At 57.7% G+C, this 18,037-nt stretch overlaps 2 protein-coding genes across 13 annotated transcripts; one reads left to right on the plus strand and one right to left on the minus strand.

Moving 5' to 3' along the window:
- Positions 1-115: 115 nt before the first annotated feature.
- On the plus strand, positions 116-8,021 carry PHKG2 (phosphorylase kinase catalytic subunit gamma 2). Of its 6 annotated transcripts, none has more exons than XM_090054734.1 (10): positions 116-170; positions 562-685; positions 1,079-1,254; positions 1,915-1,969; positions 2,153-2,218; positions 3,148-3,311; positions 3,796-3,886; positions 4,906-5,086; positions 6,177-6,296; positions 6,642-8,021. In XM_090054734.1, the coding sequence occupies exons 2-10, from the start codon at positions 591-593 to the stop codon at positions 6,921-6,923; spliced, it is 1,230 nt and encodes a 409-aa protein (XP_089910860.1). In that variant the 5' UTR covers positions 116-170; positions 562-590; the 3' UTR covers positions 6,924-8,021. The 6 variants fall into 6 exon arrangements, with proteins under 6 accessions (XP_089910860.1, XP_089910861.1, XP_089910857.1 ...); XM_090054735.1 differs by lacking the exon at positions 116-170 and adding an exon at positions 215-238; XM_090054731.1 differs by lacking the exon at positions 116-170 and adding an exon at positions 258-290.
- Positions 8,022-8,867: 846 nt separating this feature from the next.
- Positions 8,868-17,993, minus strand: CFAP119 (cilia and flagella associated protein 119). Of its 7 annotated transcripts, none has more exons than XM_090054793.1 (10): positions 17,631-17,993; positions 16,424-17,424; positions 11,916-11,947; positions 11,706-11,771; positions 11,168-11,337; positions 10,418-10,488; positions 10,214-10,330; positions 9,367-9,430; positions 9,195-9,272; positions 8,868-9,074 (listed from the first exon to the last, which is right to left on the minus strand). In XM_090054793.1, exons 2-10 carry the CDS (start codon positions 16,448-16,450, stop codon positions 8,899-8,901), a joined length of 801 nt encoding a protein of 266 aa, XP_089910919.1. In that variant the 5' UTR covers positions 16,451-17,424; positions 17,631-17,993; the 3' UTR covers positions 8,868-8,898. The 7 variants fall into 7 exon arrangements, with proteins under 7 accessions (XP_089910919.1, XP_089910915.1, XP_089910917.1 ...); XM_090054789.1 differs by having other exon boundaries at positions 10,418-10,629; XM_090054791.1 differs by having other exon boundaries at positions 10,418-10,629; positions 11,706-11,791.
- Positions 17,994-18,037: the final 44 nt, after the last annotated feature.

An 18,037-nucleotide genomic window follows, 5' to 3' on the forward strand; every position in this document is an offset into this window, starting at 1 on the left:
GTGCCATTGCCTGTCCCCGCCCCTTCCGCCCTTCCCATTGGCTGCCGTCCCCCCTGCTTGCCTTTGATTGGCTCCCGCCTCTCGCTCCAATTCCTCTCACGTGGGGAGGGCGCGGGCCAATCAGGCCCGGCGCGGGGGGGCGGGGCCTAGAGGCCGGCTCGAGTCTGCGGGTTTGTGCGGGGTGGGGGGGATTCACCGGGACGGGGGTCCTATGACGTAGGCGGAGGGGCGGGGCCTGGTGAGGCAAGGGCTGGGGGCCCAGGGAGATCCTGGGATGGGGATCCCTCATGGCGGGTTTCTTGGAAGGGATCCCCTAGGGGAGGGGCTGGTGGGGGAGGGGAAGGGATCCCCTTAAAGGCGGATGTTTCCCTGTGGAGGGGATGATGATGCTGTTGGGAGAGGAGTAAGGGGTTCCCTAGCGGGGAGCTGGGGATACAGGGGAAGGGCTTGGTGGGGGAGGGGTGATGGATTCCCCATGGGGGAGAGGTGGGGATTCCCCCCTGGGTAGGGGGTTCCCTGGGTGGGCCTGGTGACCCAAGCTGACCTCTCCCTCCCCCACAGGCGCAGCCCCCCTCCTCCCCCGCACGGCCATGACGCGGGACGTGACGCCGGAGGATGAGCTGCCCGACTGGGCCGGCGCCCGCGATTTCTACCAGAAGTATGAGCCCAAGGACGTCATTGGCAGGTGCGGGCGGGGCCTGGTAGCGGCAGGGCTACCAGGATCCCCAGGGGTGGGGGCAGGGCATCCGCATGCCTGTCCCCATGGCAGGCGTACGCACAGTGCCTTGCATCCACGCTGTTGTGTCCTTGGCTTTGCGGTGCAGGGCTGCCATGTCCCTGGCACGTGGGCACAGGTGGTGGTGCTCATGTGTCCTCAATGCAGTGCAGGGCCACCATGTCCCTGGCACATGGGCCCGGGTGGTGGTGCTCACATGTCCTCGATGCAGTGCGGGGCTGCCGTGTCCCTGGCACGTGGGCACGAGCGGTGGGGCTCACGTGTCCTCGGCTCAGCGCAGGGCCGCCGGTCCCTGATGTGTAGGCATGGGCGATGGTCCTTATGTGTCCTCGGCACGCGCAGGGGCGTGAGCAGTGTGGTGCGGCGCTGTGTGCACAAGCCGTCGGGCCGGGAGCTGGCAGTGAAGATCGTGGAGCTGGCGCCCGAGCACTCTTCACCACAGCAGCTGCAGGAGGTCCGCACCGCCACCGCCAAGGAGGTCACCATCTTGCGCCAGCTCGCTGGGCACCCCCACATCAGTGAGTTGACCCCTCACCTCCAACCCTGGGCACCCTCTGCCAATGAGCAACCCTTGACATCCACCCCTGGACCTTTCTGAGCATCGCTGTGTGACCCTTGCGACTGTTCCGGGGCATCCCCATGTCAGTGAGTGACCCCTGACCTCCCAGGCTTTCCCACATCCATGAGTGACCCCTGACCACCTGGGACCCCCATTTCAGTGGGTGATCCCTGACCTGTGACCTCCTGGGCACCCCTTCATCCCTAAGTGATGCCTGATCTCTGACCCCCAGCCCTTAGGCACCTCTGTGTCAGTGAGTGATCCCTGACCTCGCTGGGCATCAGTGTGTTATCTCCTCCACCCCCCTGCATCAATCAGTGACTGACCTTTGACCCCAACACTTGCCCTCTCTGGGCATCAGTGGGTGACCCCCTGACCTGCATCAGTGACCTCTGACCCCCTTCAGCACCTGTACATCAGTGTGTGACCTCTGACCCCAACCCTTGGCCTCTCTGGGCACCAGTGAGTGACCGCCAGGTACCTCATCTGCTCCCCCCCCATCCCCCTCCCCATAGCAAGGAACTGGGCCTAGTATGGCCAGACTTCCTCGGCGGGGGAAAACTGGGACCAGTATGGTGGGGGAACTGGGGCCCCACCTCATGGCACCTTCTCCCTTCAGTCACCCTCATCGATTCCTATGAGTCGGCCACCTTCATGTTCCTCGTGTTTGACCTGTGAGTACCTGCTTCTTTTGCTCCTTAAATGCCCTGGGGTGGGGGCAGGGTATGAAGGCCAGGAGCCTTGAGATGGGCAAGACCATAGCAAAGAGGGGCTGGAGTGCTTACAGAGCCACACTGTGGTGGTGGTGGAGGCTGGAATTATTCCTGACTCTGGAAGGGGGGTCTTATTTGCCCCAGGATGCGGCGGGGGGAGCTCTTCGACTACCTGACCGAGAAGGTGACCCTCAGTGAGAAGGAGGCCAGGTGAGTGTCCCCTGCACTCCCAGTTGCCCCCCTGCTGGGGCAACTAGGAGGAAGTGGAGCAAGCCCTGAGGGTTGTCATTAGGTGGGGAGCCATAGAGATGCCTGGGGGAAGACGTACCAGAGTGTCCCCTCGTGGCACCTACAGATCACCTCAACTTCCACATAACCCCAGCTTTTGTCCCCCTGATCCCCAAAAAACCCCCGGCTGGGGCTGGGGCTAGGCCAGGAAGGTCCTCGTGGCCATGTTAGCCAAGAGGGAACCATAGAGATGCCCAGGGAAAGACATACCAGAGTCTATCCCTGCCTGAGACCTACTGGGTTGTAGTTTGGCACCCCTGGAGGCCAGGGGTGGGACTGCACTCACCCTCAGCATAGGCGGCAAAAGGGAGATCATAGAGTTGCCCAAAGGAAGATGTGCCAGAGGGTCCCTCCCTTACTTGAGGCCCACAGGGATGGGCATTAAAGCCTCCTGGTGGCTGGGGGTGAAACTGTGCCCCTTTCTCATAACTTAGCCAAGAAACAAGAGACCATAGAGATGTCCTGGGTTGGAACAAAGACATGCCACAGAGTCCTTTTCCTGCCTGGGGACAACAGGGGTGCCTGTTTATGCCCCCTGGTGGCCAGGGGTGGAACTGCAGCCTCCTTTTTCATGGCCTAGCTGAGAGAGAAGAGACCATAGAGATGCCCAAGTGGGAAGAAAGACATGCCAGGGAGTCCCTTTGCTGCTTGAGGCCTACAGGAATGGGCATTGGTGGCCCCTGGTGGCTGGGGGTGGAACTGTGCCCCCTTTTTGTGGCCCGGCTCAGAAAGAAGAGACCATAAAGATGCCCAAGGGGGAAGGAAGATGGGCCAGACAGTCCCTCCCCTACTTGGGTTCTTGGCTGTGGCAGGCACTGCTCCTGCCCCATCTTCCCTCCCGTCCCATGCAGGGGCATCATGCGGGCGTTGCTGGAGGCGGTGAGCTACCTGCACACCCAGGGCATCGTGCATCGTGACCTGAAGCCTGAGAACATCCTGCTGGACGAGCAGCTGCGTGTGCGCCTCTCCGACTTCGGCTTCTCTTGCCACCTCCCGCCCGGGCAGCGCCTTCGGGGTGAGACCACGGGTGCCCCAGGGGGTGGCCTGGCTCAGAGGTGGCAATGTTGGGGGAGTAGAACAAGGGATTTGACACCTGGGGGACCAGAGACTTGGCCATATAGCCTCCCCACCCCCTGCAAAGTTCCCAGGCCATACTGGTCCAATTTTGCCTCTCCCGCGATTTCCAGTTATGTGGTTCTACTGGTCCCAGTTCTAACCAGGGATCCCAGTGACCCGGCTGTGCTGGTCTCAGTCTCCCCAGCTGCACTGGTCCAGTTCCCCACTTTCAAGAGTCCTAGTTATGTGGCCATACTAGTCCCAGTTCTTCCCCCAAAGAGTCTCAGCTCCCTGGCCACACTGCAAACAGTTTCCTGGCTATACCAGTCCCAGTTCTGTGGCCTTGCTGGGCCCAGTTACCCAGCGATGCTGGCTCCACTGGGTGGTGGTGGGTCTCAAGCCCCTCCCCCTGCTGGCTCTGACCCCGCCCCCTTGCTCCCCAGAGCTGTGTGGGACTCCCGGGTACCTGGCCCCCGAGATCCTCAAGTGCTCCATGGACGAGACCCACCCAGGCTACGGGCACGAGGTTGACCTGTGAGTGACCCTGCCCCCTCGTGGAGGGAGGTGCTGAAATTCTGTGAGAAAGCCCATTTGTGTATGGGGGGGTGGGAGAAACCATTTGTCCATGAGGGGGGTGTTGGGAGAGCCTATTGGTCCATGGGGAGCTGGGATTATCCATTTCTGCATGTGGGGTTTGGGAGAGCCCATTTATTCATGGGGGGGTTGTTGAGAGAATCCATATGTCCATAGGGGGGTGGTGGGGGAGCCTGTTTGTCCATGGGGAGTTGGGAGATTTCATTTCTGCATGTGGGGGATTAGGAGAGCCCAGTTGTCCATGGCGGGGTGTGTTGGCAGAATCTGTATGTCCATGGGGGGTGTTGGAAGAGCCCGTTTGTCCATGGGAGAGGTTGGGAGAAATCGCTCTTTCGGGGTGGGGGGTTGGGTGAGCCTGTCTCTCTGATCTGGTGGAGGGGAATGGAAGAAGTCATTTACCTATGGGGGGGTGGACTTGGGAGATCCTAACCAAGAAGTGGGAGGGTTCATCTGTCCAGGAAGGTGGGGCCACTGTGAGTCTGACTATTGTGGGGTGGAGGCAATGAAAGCTCATCTCTCAGGAGGGCAATTGAGAGAGACCATCCACCCATTGGAGGGGGAGTTGGGGGAGTCCAGGAGAGCAGGGAGGTTGGGAGAGCTCATTTGTCTATTGGAGGTGGCGATGTCGGGAGAGCCCATCCATTTACGGAGGGGGGCAATACAAGATACTATTTATTTGTCTGTTTGGGAGGGTCCATTTGTCCAGGAGGGTGCAGGAATCAGGAGAATCTATCTCTCTGTTCGGGGGGATGAAAGAGTCCCCGTATCTGGGGAGGAGTGGGGTTGGAAAGGCCCATCTCTTTGTGGGGGGGCGGAGGATTGGGAAAATCCATGTTTCATAGCTTGGGGATGAGATTGAATTGGGAGAGCCTATGTATCATGGCTTGGGAGGGGGGGCCAGATGGCCCCCTGTGGGTGGGGGCAAGGAGAGGGGGTGTGTTACTCCTTCCTCTTCCCAGCAGGCAGGTGACATGTCTGCCCGGCAGGTGGGCATGTGGTGTGATCTTCTACACGCTGCTGGCCGGGTCACCGCCCTTCTGGCACCGCAAGCAGCTGCTGATGCTGCGCATGATCATGGAGGGGCGCTACGTCTTTGGCTCCCCTGAGTGGGATGACCGCTCTGAAACAGTCAAGGACCTGGTGAGCCCCCCTCCACCCCCCGGCACCCCCTTTCCCATCTATAGGCGGAATGGACTGGTCCTCCTCCAATCCAGCACCCCCCATGCACCAAATGGCTCAGTCTTGTTCTGATTCCCACCCCTCCCACCTTGCAGAATGGATTGGTCCTGCCTTGATTTTATCCTGCTCTCCAATACAGAGGGGATTGGTCTTTCCCTGATCTGCCCCTTCTAGTGCAGAGTGGTTGAGCCCTGTTCCAACCCCACCCCTGCATTTATAGAATGGATTAGTCCCACCCTAAGCCACTGCCCTTTCCCTGCCCCATGAGAAGTGGGGTGCCTTTATACTGATCCACCCCTTAATGGATTGGCCCTGCCCTTTTTCATCTTATTCCCCCTCCTCCAAAATGAATTGGGTCTTCCCTGGGTCCCATCCACAGTGGATCAGCCGAACCCTGGATCCCTCCTCCTGTACCTACATCACCTGCCCACAGTAGATTGGCATGACCTTGTCTCTGCAGCCCCTTTTCCCATTCTGTGTGGTTCAGTCCAGCACTTCCCCTGTTATGTCCTAGCCCAGTGGGTCAGTCCAATTTGGATACCCCCCAATCCCAGCTCTATGGATTGGTCCCCATCTCCCCCAGAATGGATTGGGCCCCCCACACACCATGTCCCATCCACAATGGATCAGGCCATCCCTTCACTCCTCCTGTCCCCATTCCTAATGGATTAGTCCAGTCACGAAACACTTCCCTCCTCCCACCCCGTCTCAACCTCAGATAGGAACAGGACCGGCACACCCCAAATCCCAACCACAATGGATCAGCCCAATCCTGGATCCCTCTTCCTGCACCACCCCATGTCTCATCCCCAATGGATCAGCCCAAGCTCGACACCCCCCCCCCCTCCATGTCCCAAACCCTGTGGGTTCGTCCCTATGCCCCCCCCGAATGGATCAGGACCCCCCTGTATCCCATATACAATGGATCAACCCAGTCTTGGACTCCTCTTCCTGCATCCCCCCGATGTCTCACTGCCAGTGGATCAGTCCACCCCAGCCACCCCTTGGCATAGACATGACCCCCCCCCGCTGCCATGTCCATCCCCCCCAGATCTCAAAGCTGCTACGGTTGGAGCCGTCGGAGCGGCTGACAGCAGAGCAGGCCCTGCGCCACCCCTTCTTCCAGCGCTGCGAGGGCCGCGAGGCTCTCAGCCCCTTCCGCCGCTTCCGGGTGAGCCTCAGTGCCCCCCAGCACTCCCCAGGGCAGTGGGCTTTCCCATGGGACTCCCTCTCCCTGGGTAATACACTCTCCCATTGCCCCACCAGCACTAGGGTTGTGGACTGTCCCATGGCTTGAGCTCTCCCATGTCTCTTCCTCTTCCCCCGGGTGGGTTGGTCTCTGCCATGTTCCCCCTCCCATGGGCTGGGATTGGTCTCTCCTCCCTTTGTGGGCTAGAGCTGGTTTCTGCCATCTCCCCTCCTCTGGGTTGGTTTCTCCCATGCCCCCCCATGGGTTGGTCTCTCCTGTGTGTGCATGCCTGTGTCCCATGCGCTGACTGTGTGTCCTGTGTGGCAGGTGGCAGCATGGGTGGCGTGGGCAGCAGCTGGGCTGTGGCTGGGCCTGCGCCGGGCACGCCAGGCACCACGGGAGCAGCTGCTGCGCGACCCCTACGGGCTGCGGCCCCTGCGCCGCCTCATTGATGCCAGCGCCTTCCGCCTCTACGGCCACTGGGTGCAGCGCGGCGAGCACCAGAGCCGGGCTGCCCTCTTTGAGACCCGCCCCAAAGCCCTGACCCTTGCACCTACGCCTCCCAGCCCCCCTGCCATGGTCCCCACCACAGGCCTGGGGCCACGTTAGACCCCTGCCAGGGTAATGGGCTCTCCCGTGCATTGCCCCACCCCCCTTGGAGTAATGGGTTCTCCCATGTCCACTTTGCTAGGCCAGTGGCCCCTCTTTCTGTGGGACCTCCCCACTCTGCATTAGACCAATGGACTCTCCTGTGGGTTCTCCCCCTGCCACACTGGACTTATGGACTCTCCCATGTGTCCTCTCCCCTGGGTCAATGAATTCTCCTATATGTCCTCTCTACTCATTATGCCAGTGGACTCTCCCATGCGTTCCCCCCCACTGGGGCCAATGGACTCTTTCCATGGGTGCCTCCCCCCCTCATTGAACTAATGGACTCTCCCACATCTTCCCCCTCCCCTGTGTCATTAAACCAGTAGGCTCTCCCCTGGGTCTCTCCGCACTGGGGCAATGGACTCTCCCCTGTGTCCTGGCACTGACCAACAGACACGTGTGTCCACCCCTCCCTCGGGCAATGGGCTCTCCTGTGGCTCCCCTGCAGTAAGAGGAGGGAGTGCACCAGGAGTGGCCCCTGGGGCATTAGGGAGTGGGGGACTCTGCTCTGCTGATTGTACCTGCTCCCCTTCCTAATCCTCATTGGACTGATGGACTCTCCCGTACTCCCTCCTCTTCACTGTAGACCAATGTTTTTTTCCTTTGGCTACCCTCTCGGGCTACTGGACCATTCCCTGGATCAATGGACTCTCCCATGGGTCCTTCCCCACCTTATTACACCAATGGACTCTCCTGTGGGTCCCCCCCTCATTGGGCCAATGGACTCTCCCACATGTTCTCTCTACTCAAGACCAATGGACTCTCCCATACCTCCCCCCCCCCCACCCCCCCGCACACACGCACATACTGGGACAATGGACTCTCCTGTGGATTGTCCCTACCCCTCTTTGGACCAGTGGACTCTCCTGTACCCCCCCCCCCCCCGTTAGAACAATGGACTCTCCCATGCCCCCCCACTGGGGCAGTGAGCACTCCCGTGCCCTGCCCCGCCCCCCACCAATGGGAGGGAGTGAGGGCAGGGGGACTCTCCCATGGGGCATTGATGGAGGGGGGGGAAGCTCTGCTAAGCTGCTAATAAACATGCTTCTCCCCGCACTGGCCTGTGCTGCCTCCTTATGGGTTGAAGGCGGGGCAGGAGGGGATTAGCGGGGTAGGTGGTGGGGAAGAACAGAGAGCTGTTCCTGTGGGGGGCAAATATGGGGTAGTGGTTGCTAGGGCTGGGGGGGATTGAAGAACAAGGTATGGGGTGGGGTCCCTGGCTTGGGGCAGTGTATGGGGTAGGCCAGTCCATGGGATGGGGGGCAGGTCTTAGAGGGACCCTGGAGCTGGGAGAGGGGGCAGAAGATGGGCTAGGACATGTGGCACATCTTCCTTCCCCCTGGGGCATCTCTATGGTCTCTTCTTTCTTGGCTAGGCCATGAAAAGGGGACACAGTTCCACCCCCAGCCCCCAGGGGCACCAGTGTGCAGCCCTGTAGGTCCCAGGGAAGCGGGGGGACTCTGTGGCACATCTTTTCCAGGGCATCTCTTTGGTCCTCTGCCTTGGCTGGCCAGGCCAGGAGGACCCACCTGGGCTGGCCCCAGCTGTGGGTGCAGTTCCACCCTCTGCCAGTGAATGGTGCTGTAACACAACCCTGCAGGTACTAGGGAGGGCACTCTGGCATTTCTTCCTTGGGGCATCTCTATGGTTCTCTCCTTGGTTCAGCAAGGAGGACCCACCCAGTAGTTCAGGGGCTAGGTATGGTGTGCTGGGGGGGCAGGGCTAAGGGTAGGGAGAAATGGGGGAGTTCTGGGTAAGGTGTGAAGGGATATGGAGGTCCCAGGGCTGGGGGAGTGGGGCCTGAGGGTAAGGTAAAGGATGGGGGAGGTCCCAGGGATGGAGAGGGGAGCTCTGGCCTGGGGGGCTGGGTCTCAGGGGCCATCACCAGGTGCAGACACTGAGTGTTGGGCAAGTGTGTTTATTGCCCCCTGCCTCACTTCTTCTTGCCCCTGGGGTGGAGGCCTGGGCCGGGGCTCTGCTCCAGCTGGGTCAGGCGGGTGCTCAAGCGCTGCTCGCTGCCCTGCAACTGCTCCAGCAGGTCCTGCCGTGCCGCCCCCAGTGCCTGACTTAGTTCCGCCTTGATGTAGGTCCGCAGCGGGGCCCGGGGGCCTGTGGGAGCAGGATGGGGGTCAGGGATACCTTCCCACTTCCAGGAGGACACTGGCATCCGGGCCCTGCCCACTCCCAGAGATCCCAGGGGGCCAGGCCAGGCCCCCACCTATGTCTCACTCTCAGGAGGAGCAGGGGGGCTGGTCTCCTCTTCCTCCTGCTGCAACTCCGGGGTGAGGGCACCCTGCCCGGGCTGGCCTATTGGGGGACAGACAGCATGAGCGGGTGCCCCACAGCAGGACAGCCGGTATCCCAGAGTACTTTGTGGCTAAGAGGAGGCTCCAGAACTCACCTTCCTCAGGGGTGGGCACTGGCTGGGGCAGCCCCACATACTTCAGGGTCAAGTCCAGGTGCACCTGAGGGTAGAGACAGAGTTTGGGGGTGGGGCATCAGCAGGCCCCATCCGTATCGGGTTCTCCCATTCTATAGCCATGCCCCACCCCCTGCCAGCTCTTCCCTCTCTGCATGGCCCGCCCATACCAGCTGACTCCTCCCACGCCCTGCCCACTCTCCAGAGCCCTGCCTTGAGTTGGCCCCCACCCCCTCTACTGGGCCCACCTGATTGGCATAGCTCCCACCTGCTGTTCCCACCCATCCTGCTGGCTCTGTCCTCGCCCCATAGCCCCACCCACCCGTGTTGGTTCCCGCCCCCCCCCTCTACACAACCCCACCCACCCCTGCAAGCACCACCCTCTCCATGCCTCCACTCACTCTGTGGACACACCCAGGCCCTGCTGGCCCCACCCACACCACATGGCCCCATCCACTCCTTGTAGCCCCACCCATTGCTACTCACCCCTTCTTCACTGAACAGCCCCACCCACCCCAGCTGCTTCCTCCCACTATGTGGCTCCACCCCTCCCATTCCCTGAGACCACGCCCACTTTTTGCCAATCCCTCCTACTCCACCAAGCCCCGCCTACCCCAGATGGCTCCTCCCACTGTGATTACACCTCTCCTATTGAACCCCTCTCACTCTCTGAAGCCATGCCCAGCCTTGCTAGCCCCTCCCAGTCTCCGAGGCCCCACCCATTCTCCCAAGCCTAGCTGTCCCCCCGCAGAACTTTGCATGGCACCCCTCCCCGATGGCTCCTGCCTGTCTGCCTGGCCACATCCACCCATGCCGCCCCCTCCAGTACCTGGGGTGTGAAGACGAACTTGTAGAGCTTGAAGTGGCGGAAATAGGTGTTCAGCACATAGTCCTCAACCGCAGCTGCCTGCCAGGGGCTGAATAGGTCAATGCTGAACGGTGGGCGCTGCAAGGCAGGAGAGGGCACTGCTGGGAGAAGCTTGCAGCCTCAGGGCACTGTTAGAGGGAAGCTCACAGTGGGGTGGGCCCTCACCCGCACGCAGTGGCAGAGCAGCAGACAGCGGAAGTAGTGGTGACACTCATCCAGGTTAGGCAGTGGTGTCTCTGCAGGCACCGGGGGCGGGGTTCGGTGCTGGCCACGCCCCTCCTGTGGGGCCCCACCCCCTGTGGACTTTGCTTGTCCCCCCCTTTCTTGGTTTCTCCCACTAGGAGGCTGCCTCGCTGACTCCGCCTGGCCCCGCATCCCTGTGGGCCAACCCTGGGAAGCTCTGCAACCCTGCACTCCTGGGCACTGCCCCTTCCCTTCAAGCCCCTCCTGTTCCTGCTAACCACACCCACTGCCTCTACACCCCTCCCTTTCCACCCAAGCCCCACCCCATCCCTCTAGTCTTGCCCCTTCCCTCCAAGCCCCTCTCTATTCTTCTAGCCCCACTCACTTGCTCCAAGCCCCTCCCTTCCCTCCAAGCCCCTCCACATTCCTCCAAGCCCCACCCACTCCAAAGCCCCTCCCCTTTCCCCAAGTTCCTTCCCTCTAGCCCCACCCATTCCATTCAAGTCCCTCCCTTTCCCTCCAAATCCCACCTACTCCCCAAGCCCCACCCACTCCTAAGCACCTCCCCTCCCCTTCCAATCAAGCACCTGTCCACTCCAGCCCTGCTCACTCACCATTGGCCTTCCCATCCCTTCAAGCCCCTCCCTCTCCCTTCAACCCTTCTTCCCCACCCCTCCATCCTCCACATAGGCTTCTCCACTTCCCTCTAGGCCCACCCCATACCCCTCTTACCCATGCAGGCCTGGTGGGTGTCATGGAGGATGGAGAAGAGGGCAGAGGCCTGCTCGGGGGTGAAGCCCTGCTCCCGCCCGAACCACAGTGCCTGGGTGTAGAGGTCCAGCAGGATGGCAGCTCGCCCGCCCTGCGCCACCCCGTCCAACTGCAACACCTCTGCCAGCACCCTGCAGAGCGGGGACCACTGCAGCTGGCTCTGGGGTGGGCGTTTGGGGCTGAGTGTAACAGAGCTGTGGCCAACTCTGGGGTGGGCCCTGGGTGTAACAACTGTGGCAAGCTCTGGGGTGGGCACTCGGGCAGAGCAGTGGCCAGGTCTGGGGTGGATGTCAGAGGACGAGTGTAACAAAGCTGCAGCCAGCTCTGGGGTGGGCATTGGAGGCTGGGTGTCATGGAGTTGCAGCCAGCTCTGGGGTGGCACTGGGGGCTGGGTGTACTGGAGCTGCAGCTGGGTCTGGGGTAACACTGGGGGCCAGGTGTAATAGAGCTGCAGGTGGGTCTGGAGTGGGCGCCAGGGGCTGGGTCAAAGGTCACTCACCCCCTCATCTCCTCTATGGTCCGAGTCTGGTTGACGAGGTCCATAGAGTGAACATCCAGGTACTTCCTGAAGCAGGCAGAGTTGCGCTAGCAGGCAGAGTTGCGCTGACACTGTGAAGTGGCTGGCTCTGGGGTGGGGCACTGAGGTGGGTGCAGGGGTGCTGCAATGCAGCTGGCTCTGGGGTGGAGCTGCCCAATGCCTCATACTCACCACATGCAGATCTGGGCTTCATGGTCCTGGGGCTACAAGAAAGGGAGACAGATGTGAGCCTGGGCATGGAGGCTTGGATGCTGGAGGGAGGTGTAATTTGTGGGGTGCAGGCACCCCTCTCCAGGGGCCCTGTGAGAGAACAGGATAGAATGGGGCAGGCCCAGATGCCTGGCTAACAAGACTGGGGTTCGTTAAGGGGAATGGGGGTGCTCTGTGCTGTAGGGGTGACTCAGGACCCAGGGCAGGGAGTGGATGCCCAGCCCCCATCGGGGTGCCCTGGCCAGCCCACCTGGGGATGCCAGCCCGATCATGGATGGGGCCCAGCGCTAGCACCTGGGGGTGGGGAAAGGCAGGGACACATGGGTGTGTGTATGGATGCATGGGGCGGGGTGTAATGTCTGCATATTGGTATTTGTGTGCGTGTGTATGGTGTCTGTGTATTTATGGAATTTGCATGTGTGAGTGTATACTGTATGTATTTGTATATTTATGGTATATGTAACATTTGTGTATTTGTCTCTTTTTTTGGTATTTGTGTGTGTGTGCTATCTGTATGTGCGCACTGTCTGTATTTGTGTGTTTATAGTATTCGCGTGTGTGTGTATAGTGTTTGTGTATTTAATGGTATTTGTGTGTGTATAGTTGTATAGTGTCTGTATTGTTGTGCTCCATGGTTTGTGTGTGCGTGTCTGTATTTATAAATGTTTGTGTACGTATATGTTTAATGCTACAAGTGCATATTTGTGGGTGTTTTTAATATAATATATTATGTGTGTAATTCAAGCTGCATGTGTTCTGTGTAGTTAGTGCTGTGTGGATTTATACGATATAGGCATGTGTATTTCCACAAGCTCAGGTCACTAGCAGGGGAAGTGCTGCAGGACCAGGGTCTGGAAAGCCAAAGGTTTGCACAAAGAGTGGTTGTTCCTGAAGGACACGATCCTTGAAGCACAAAGGAAGTCCATTCCCACATGGAGAAAAGGCACCAAAAGGGCTGGGAAGTTGTCTTGGCTAAACAGGGAAGTCACGGTCCTCTTAAGAAAGAAGAAAGAGGCTTATAAGCAATGGAAGCTCAGAGAGGGCCCCCCGGACTATTCCACGATGGCCCGCATTTGCAGGTAACAGGTAAGAAAGGCTAAAGCAGCGACAGAACTTAGATTAGCAATGGGGATCAAGGGCAACAAGAAGTCCTTCTTTAGGTACGTAGGGAACAGGAGGAAAACAAATGGGAGTGTGGGGTCACTGCTCAACAACTCAGGAGTGCTGGTTACCGGCACCCAGGAGAAAGATGAACTTCTGAATGACAACTTCACCTCTGTCTTTCACTGGACCAAGGGGAAAACCACACCAGATAGGGTAGAGGATGAGCACGGTAGGAAGGATCGCCTTCCTACTATTGCTGTGGAATTGGTGTATGACCGAATAAAAAAATTAGATGTATACAAGTCAGCGGGACCAGACTATCTGCATCCAAGAGTGCTGAAGCAGCTGGCTGAAGTCACTGCAGAGCCTTTGGCAAAACTCTTCCACAACTCATGGCGCTCTGGAGAGGTCCCTGAGCACTGGAAGAGGGCGAAAGGGCCAATGCTGTGCCCATCCACAAGAAGGGCAGGAGGGAGGACCCTGGTAACTATAGACCAATACCCTGACTTCCATCCTAGGGAAAATCCTAGAAAAGTTCATCAAGGAGTTTATTTGTGATAAATTTGCAGAAGGTAGGATCCTAAACGACAGCCAGCGTAGCTTCATCGTGGGCAGGTCTTGCCTTACCAACCTCATCTCCTTCTATGCCCAGGTAACTCGCTACCTGGACATGAGAGAGCAGGCTGACACTGTATCCCTTGACTTCCAAAAGGCCTTTGATGTGGTATCCCATGATGTCCTCGCGAGAACATTGGAGGATTGTGTGCTTAACTCCGAGACAGTCAGGAGATGAGAAACTGGCTGCAGGGTAAGACCCAGGGGGTCATAGTGAACAGATGTGTGTCATCCCAGTAAGAAGTGGGTAGCGGTGTCCTGCAGGGGTCAGTGCTTGGTCCAGTACTTTTCAATATCTTTATTAATGATTTGGGTGTGGGGGTAAAGAGATCACTGGCCAAGTTCACGGACAACACCAAGTTATGAGGAAGCGTGATCACGCTTGAAGATGGGCTGCAGGTACAGGTGGACCTAGACAGGCTGGCAAGTTGGGCGGACCAGAACCAGTGAAGTTCAATGTTGAGAAATATAGTTTCCATCTGGGGATGAGCAACCCACTCCCTGCGCACCTCCAGGGTTGGCAACACCAACCTGACCAGCGCCACGAATAAAAGGGACCTGGGGGTAATAATTGACCACAGTGTGAACATGACCCGACAGTGCGATGCTGTAGTCAGCAGGGCAAATAATACTCTGGCATGCATCAACTGATGCATTTCCAGCAAAGCCAAGGAGGTGATTCTTCCGCTCTACTCCGCACTGGTGAGACCACAGCTGGAGGACTGCGTCCAGGTCTGGGCAACGCACTTCAACAAGGATGTGAACAAGCTTGAGAGAGTCTAAAGAGCCACCCGTATGATCAGGGTTGTACATAACAAGACATACGAGGAAAGGCTGAGGGACCTGGCACTCTTCAGCCTGAGGAAAAGAAGTCTGAGATGGAAGAGTCCGTTGGTGTGCAGGTGCTCTCCTGGGTGCAATAGAAGCCACTATGCAAAATGTAGGTATGTGAAAATGCAAATGCCCGACAGGAAAGATCAGAGGGGATGGGGGTTAATAGGTGTGAGACAGGTGTGCGAGAAAGGGGGTATGTCAACTCGGTAATTGGTAAAATGTAGAGAAGTTACGTGGGGATAGTGGATGGCAGGCAGGTTATATAATGTGCCATAAATCCAGTGTCTACATTCAGTCCTTGATTTTTTTTTATTCCAGCAGATTGATGAAGTGAAGTTCATCGGCTCGTCTACAAAAGGTGTTTTGCAAATTCCCTTTGAGGATTCAAATTAAGAGATCAGAGAGAGAGCAGTTGTCTTGTGAGATATGTGCACCCACGGGGCCTTGGGGTTTTTTGTCGTGGATAGATGTAGTGTGCGTTCATTCTGGTGCACGGTTGTTGGTGTCTCCTGCGTATTTTCTGTCCGGGCATTCGGTGCATGGGATGAGATGTATTACGTTTCTGGAGGTGCAGGTGTAAGATCCAGCAGTGGTGATGGCTCTGTTGTGGGGTGTAGCTATTCTGGGAGTGGTGGAGACGTGTTGGCGGGTTTTACGTATCTTGCCCCGGTGCGGTCGGGATCCATTCAGTGTGCTTTGTGCCACAGGAAGTTTGCTACTGGTGATGAGGTTGGTGAGGTTCGGTGCATGTTTAAAGGCTAGAATGGGTGGTTTTCTTCAAGAATTTGGGTCTTCTTCTAGTCTGGGCTGCAGTTGTTTGAGGATTTTCTATACAGATTCCAGGGAAGGATGGTGTTGTGTGCGATTCATGGGGATTTTCTGTTTGTACTGCAGCAATTCTTCACCTGGTATCCAGTGGCTCTTCAAAAGTGCGATCTCTCTCTGGAGGAGTGTCCTTGTTGGGCAAAAGCCCTTGTGAGATCTGCGAGGTGACAATCCCCACTAATTGCACACTGTTAGCGATGACACACCATCCTTCCCTGGAGCGAGTACCAGAAATCTTCCAGCCGTCGCACCACAAACTAGAAGGGGACCCAAGTCTGAACGGGATCGCCCCAGATCCCTCCATTGTAGTCTTTACATGAGCCTGAGCCTCGGCAACCTCATCACCAGAAGCAAACAGGGTGTGTAAATGTGTCTGTGCACATGTAGGTGCACGTGGGAGGCACATGTGGACACATGAGGTTCTTTGGGGAAATGTGATATATTTATTTGACCAACTAAATAGTTGGGGACAAGTTCACCCTTTGTCAGCTATGGGGGTGTGCATGTGTGCGTGCTAGTATGTCCATGTGAGTTGTGTGTACGTGTGTCTGTGTATATCTGTGTGTGTGTGTATACATGTGTCTTTGTACATGTGGATGCGCACACGTCTGGGTGTACCAATACCTGTATGTCCATGTGGATGGGTGTACGTGTGTTTGTGTACATGTGTACATGTGTATGTGTCTATGCACATGTGGGTACAAACACCTCTGGGTGTACAAGTCCATGTGGATGCACGTGCACGTGTCTATGTGCATGTGGGTGAGTGTGGGAGTGCACGTGTGTCCACGTCTATGCTCATGTGGGTGTATGTTTGTGCATGCTGGTGTGAGTGTACATGGGTATGCACGTGTCGTTGTGCAAGTATCTTGTATCTACTGTGTGCGTGCACGTGGGTATGAGCGTGTAAGTGTGTCCGTGTGCGTGTGGGGGGTGCCCGCAGTGCCCAATCAGCCGCCCGTCTCTCATCGCTCCAACATAATAACGACCCCGACATCATGAATATTCATGAAGCGGCAGCCGTTGGTGAGGTCCCGCACGCAGCCCGCGGGGAGGGGCGGTTTCCATGGTGACCCCCCAGTGCTCCTCACCTGCCGTAGGGCCCCCTCCGACCCCATCGCGGTGCCGGACCCGGATCCAGTCAACGGCTCTGGACGCGTTGCCACGGCAACCCGAGGAGCACCCAATCAGATTGCCCGGCTCAGGAGAAGGGGGGGGGGCTCATCAGTCTAACACGCACGACCCGTCGGCTTTCCTCTCAGCCAATCCCTGCTGAGAGCGGCCACCTCGCCCCGCCCCCGGTCCCGCCCTAAGAGCCAGGGCCCGGGACTGCGCACGCGCAGTGCAGAGCTGGGTTGTCCTGGTCCCCGCCCCCTGCCCCGAAGTCTGTGCCCCGCGGCGGGGGCGGGGTGGACTTCCGGGCCCTGGGAGCGCGTGGGAGGGACCATTACCTCTATGGGAGAAGAAGGGCCCACAGTTGACACCATTAATTCTATGAGGGGGTGGGACTTGGGAAAGACCATTCTTCAGTGCGGGGTGGGGGGCATGGGAAGGATAATTAGAGGGATGGCATGGGCACCCGGTAGAGACTATTAGTTCTACGGGGGTGGGACTTGGGAGAGACCATTAAATGTATGGGATATGGCAGAAACCATTCGCCAGTGCCGGGGGATGGGCACGCGGTTGAGACCATTAGTTCTATGGGGAGGGGGGTTGAGAAAGCCCACTGCCTGTATGAGAGATATGGGAGACACCATTACCCCAGTGCCTGGGGACAAATGGGGGAGACCATTGGAAGGGAATATGGGAGAGACCATTAGGTCTATTGGAGGGGCCATGTGGGAGAGACATTTAAGTCTATGGGTGGGGGAGGGCACATGGAAAAGACTCCCTGATCTAATGAATACTCATGAGCTAATTAATAGACATGAGGCAGTAGCCCAGGCTCACCCCATTGCTAATTCATATTCATGAGGTCCAGGTGACTGGGGGGTCCCTAGGTCAGAGGTCAGGGTCCCATAGGTGCCCGGGCATGCGGGTGTGTGGGTTCTCAGGTCTGCTGGTCTTGGGCAGGGCCTGCTCTCTTTGGAGCCTGTAGAAATTAATTAGCAAGACCATAGATAGTACTGTAGAAGTTACAAAGCAGACTCAGCACTTCAAGGACACAGCCTGATAATCTTAGTCGCCCTGAAGTCTGAAACAATCAAGGATGTAGTCCCCCTCCCTATTAGTTAGCATTTCAAAAAACAACCATGTAGCCAAAAACCAGTTTGAAACTTAAGAGTTTCTCACACTGACCTGATATCTTGTTTTCTTTCACAGTGGAAAATTCCCACCTGCACGCGAATCTTGTCTGTAAACTATAAATCGCCTCTAACAGTTTTATTCAGGGCCTCTGAGCTTGCTCAGAGTGCCCAGCACCCTGAATAAATTTTGAGACTGACAGCGACTCTGTGTCTTTGGGAACAGCTCCACAAGGGGTCCTGAACTTGTTGCAAAAATGTTGCGGTTCGTTTCTCCGAGGCGAAGAACTCTCAGACACACTATTAGCAACACAAAAGGTATATTTGCAAATAGGGTCAGAGTGAAGACAAAAGACCACGCTCTGCCCCCGAGGAAAACTCTCAGCTGGGTTTTATCCCTTCCCTCCTGGGCACGTGTGCAGAAGCAGGAACTCTTACAACTCATTTCCGGTTCATACAAAC

Source organism: Crocodylus siamensis, chromosome 6, assembly GCF_052110815.1.
Source record: "Crocodylus siamensis isolate JL-2025a chromosome 6, ASM5211081v1, whole genome shotgun sequence".
In the NCBI taxonomy this organism is placed as follows: domain Eukaryota; kingdom Metazoa; phylum Chordata; order Crocodylia; family Crocodylidae; genus Crocodylus; species Crocodylus siamensis.

Coding starts and splice junctions, on each gene's coding strand:
- PHKG2 (XM_090054731.1), top strand. Junction 2,219..3,147: donor CTCAGTGAGAAGGAGGCCAG/GTGAGTGTCCCC, acceptor CGTCCCATGCAG/GGGCATCATGCGGGCGTTGC. Junction 3,312..3,795: donor GCCCGGGCAGCGCCTTCGGG/GTGAGACCACGG, acceptor CTTGCTCCCCAG/AGCTGTGTGGGACTCCCGGG.
- CFAP119 (XM_090054789.1), bottom strand. CDS start 16,450: ATGGGGTCGGAGGGGGCCCTACGGCAG. Junction 9,431..10,213: donor AGTTCGTCTTCACACCCCAG/GTACTGGAGGGG, acceptor CTCTACCCTCAG/GTGCACCTGGACTTGACCCT. Junction 9,273..9,366: donor AGTGCCCACCCCTGAGGAAG/GTGAGTTCTGGA, acceptor GTCCCCCAATAG/GCCAGCCCGGGCAGGGTGCC.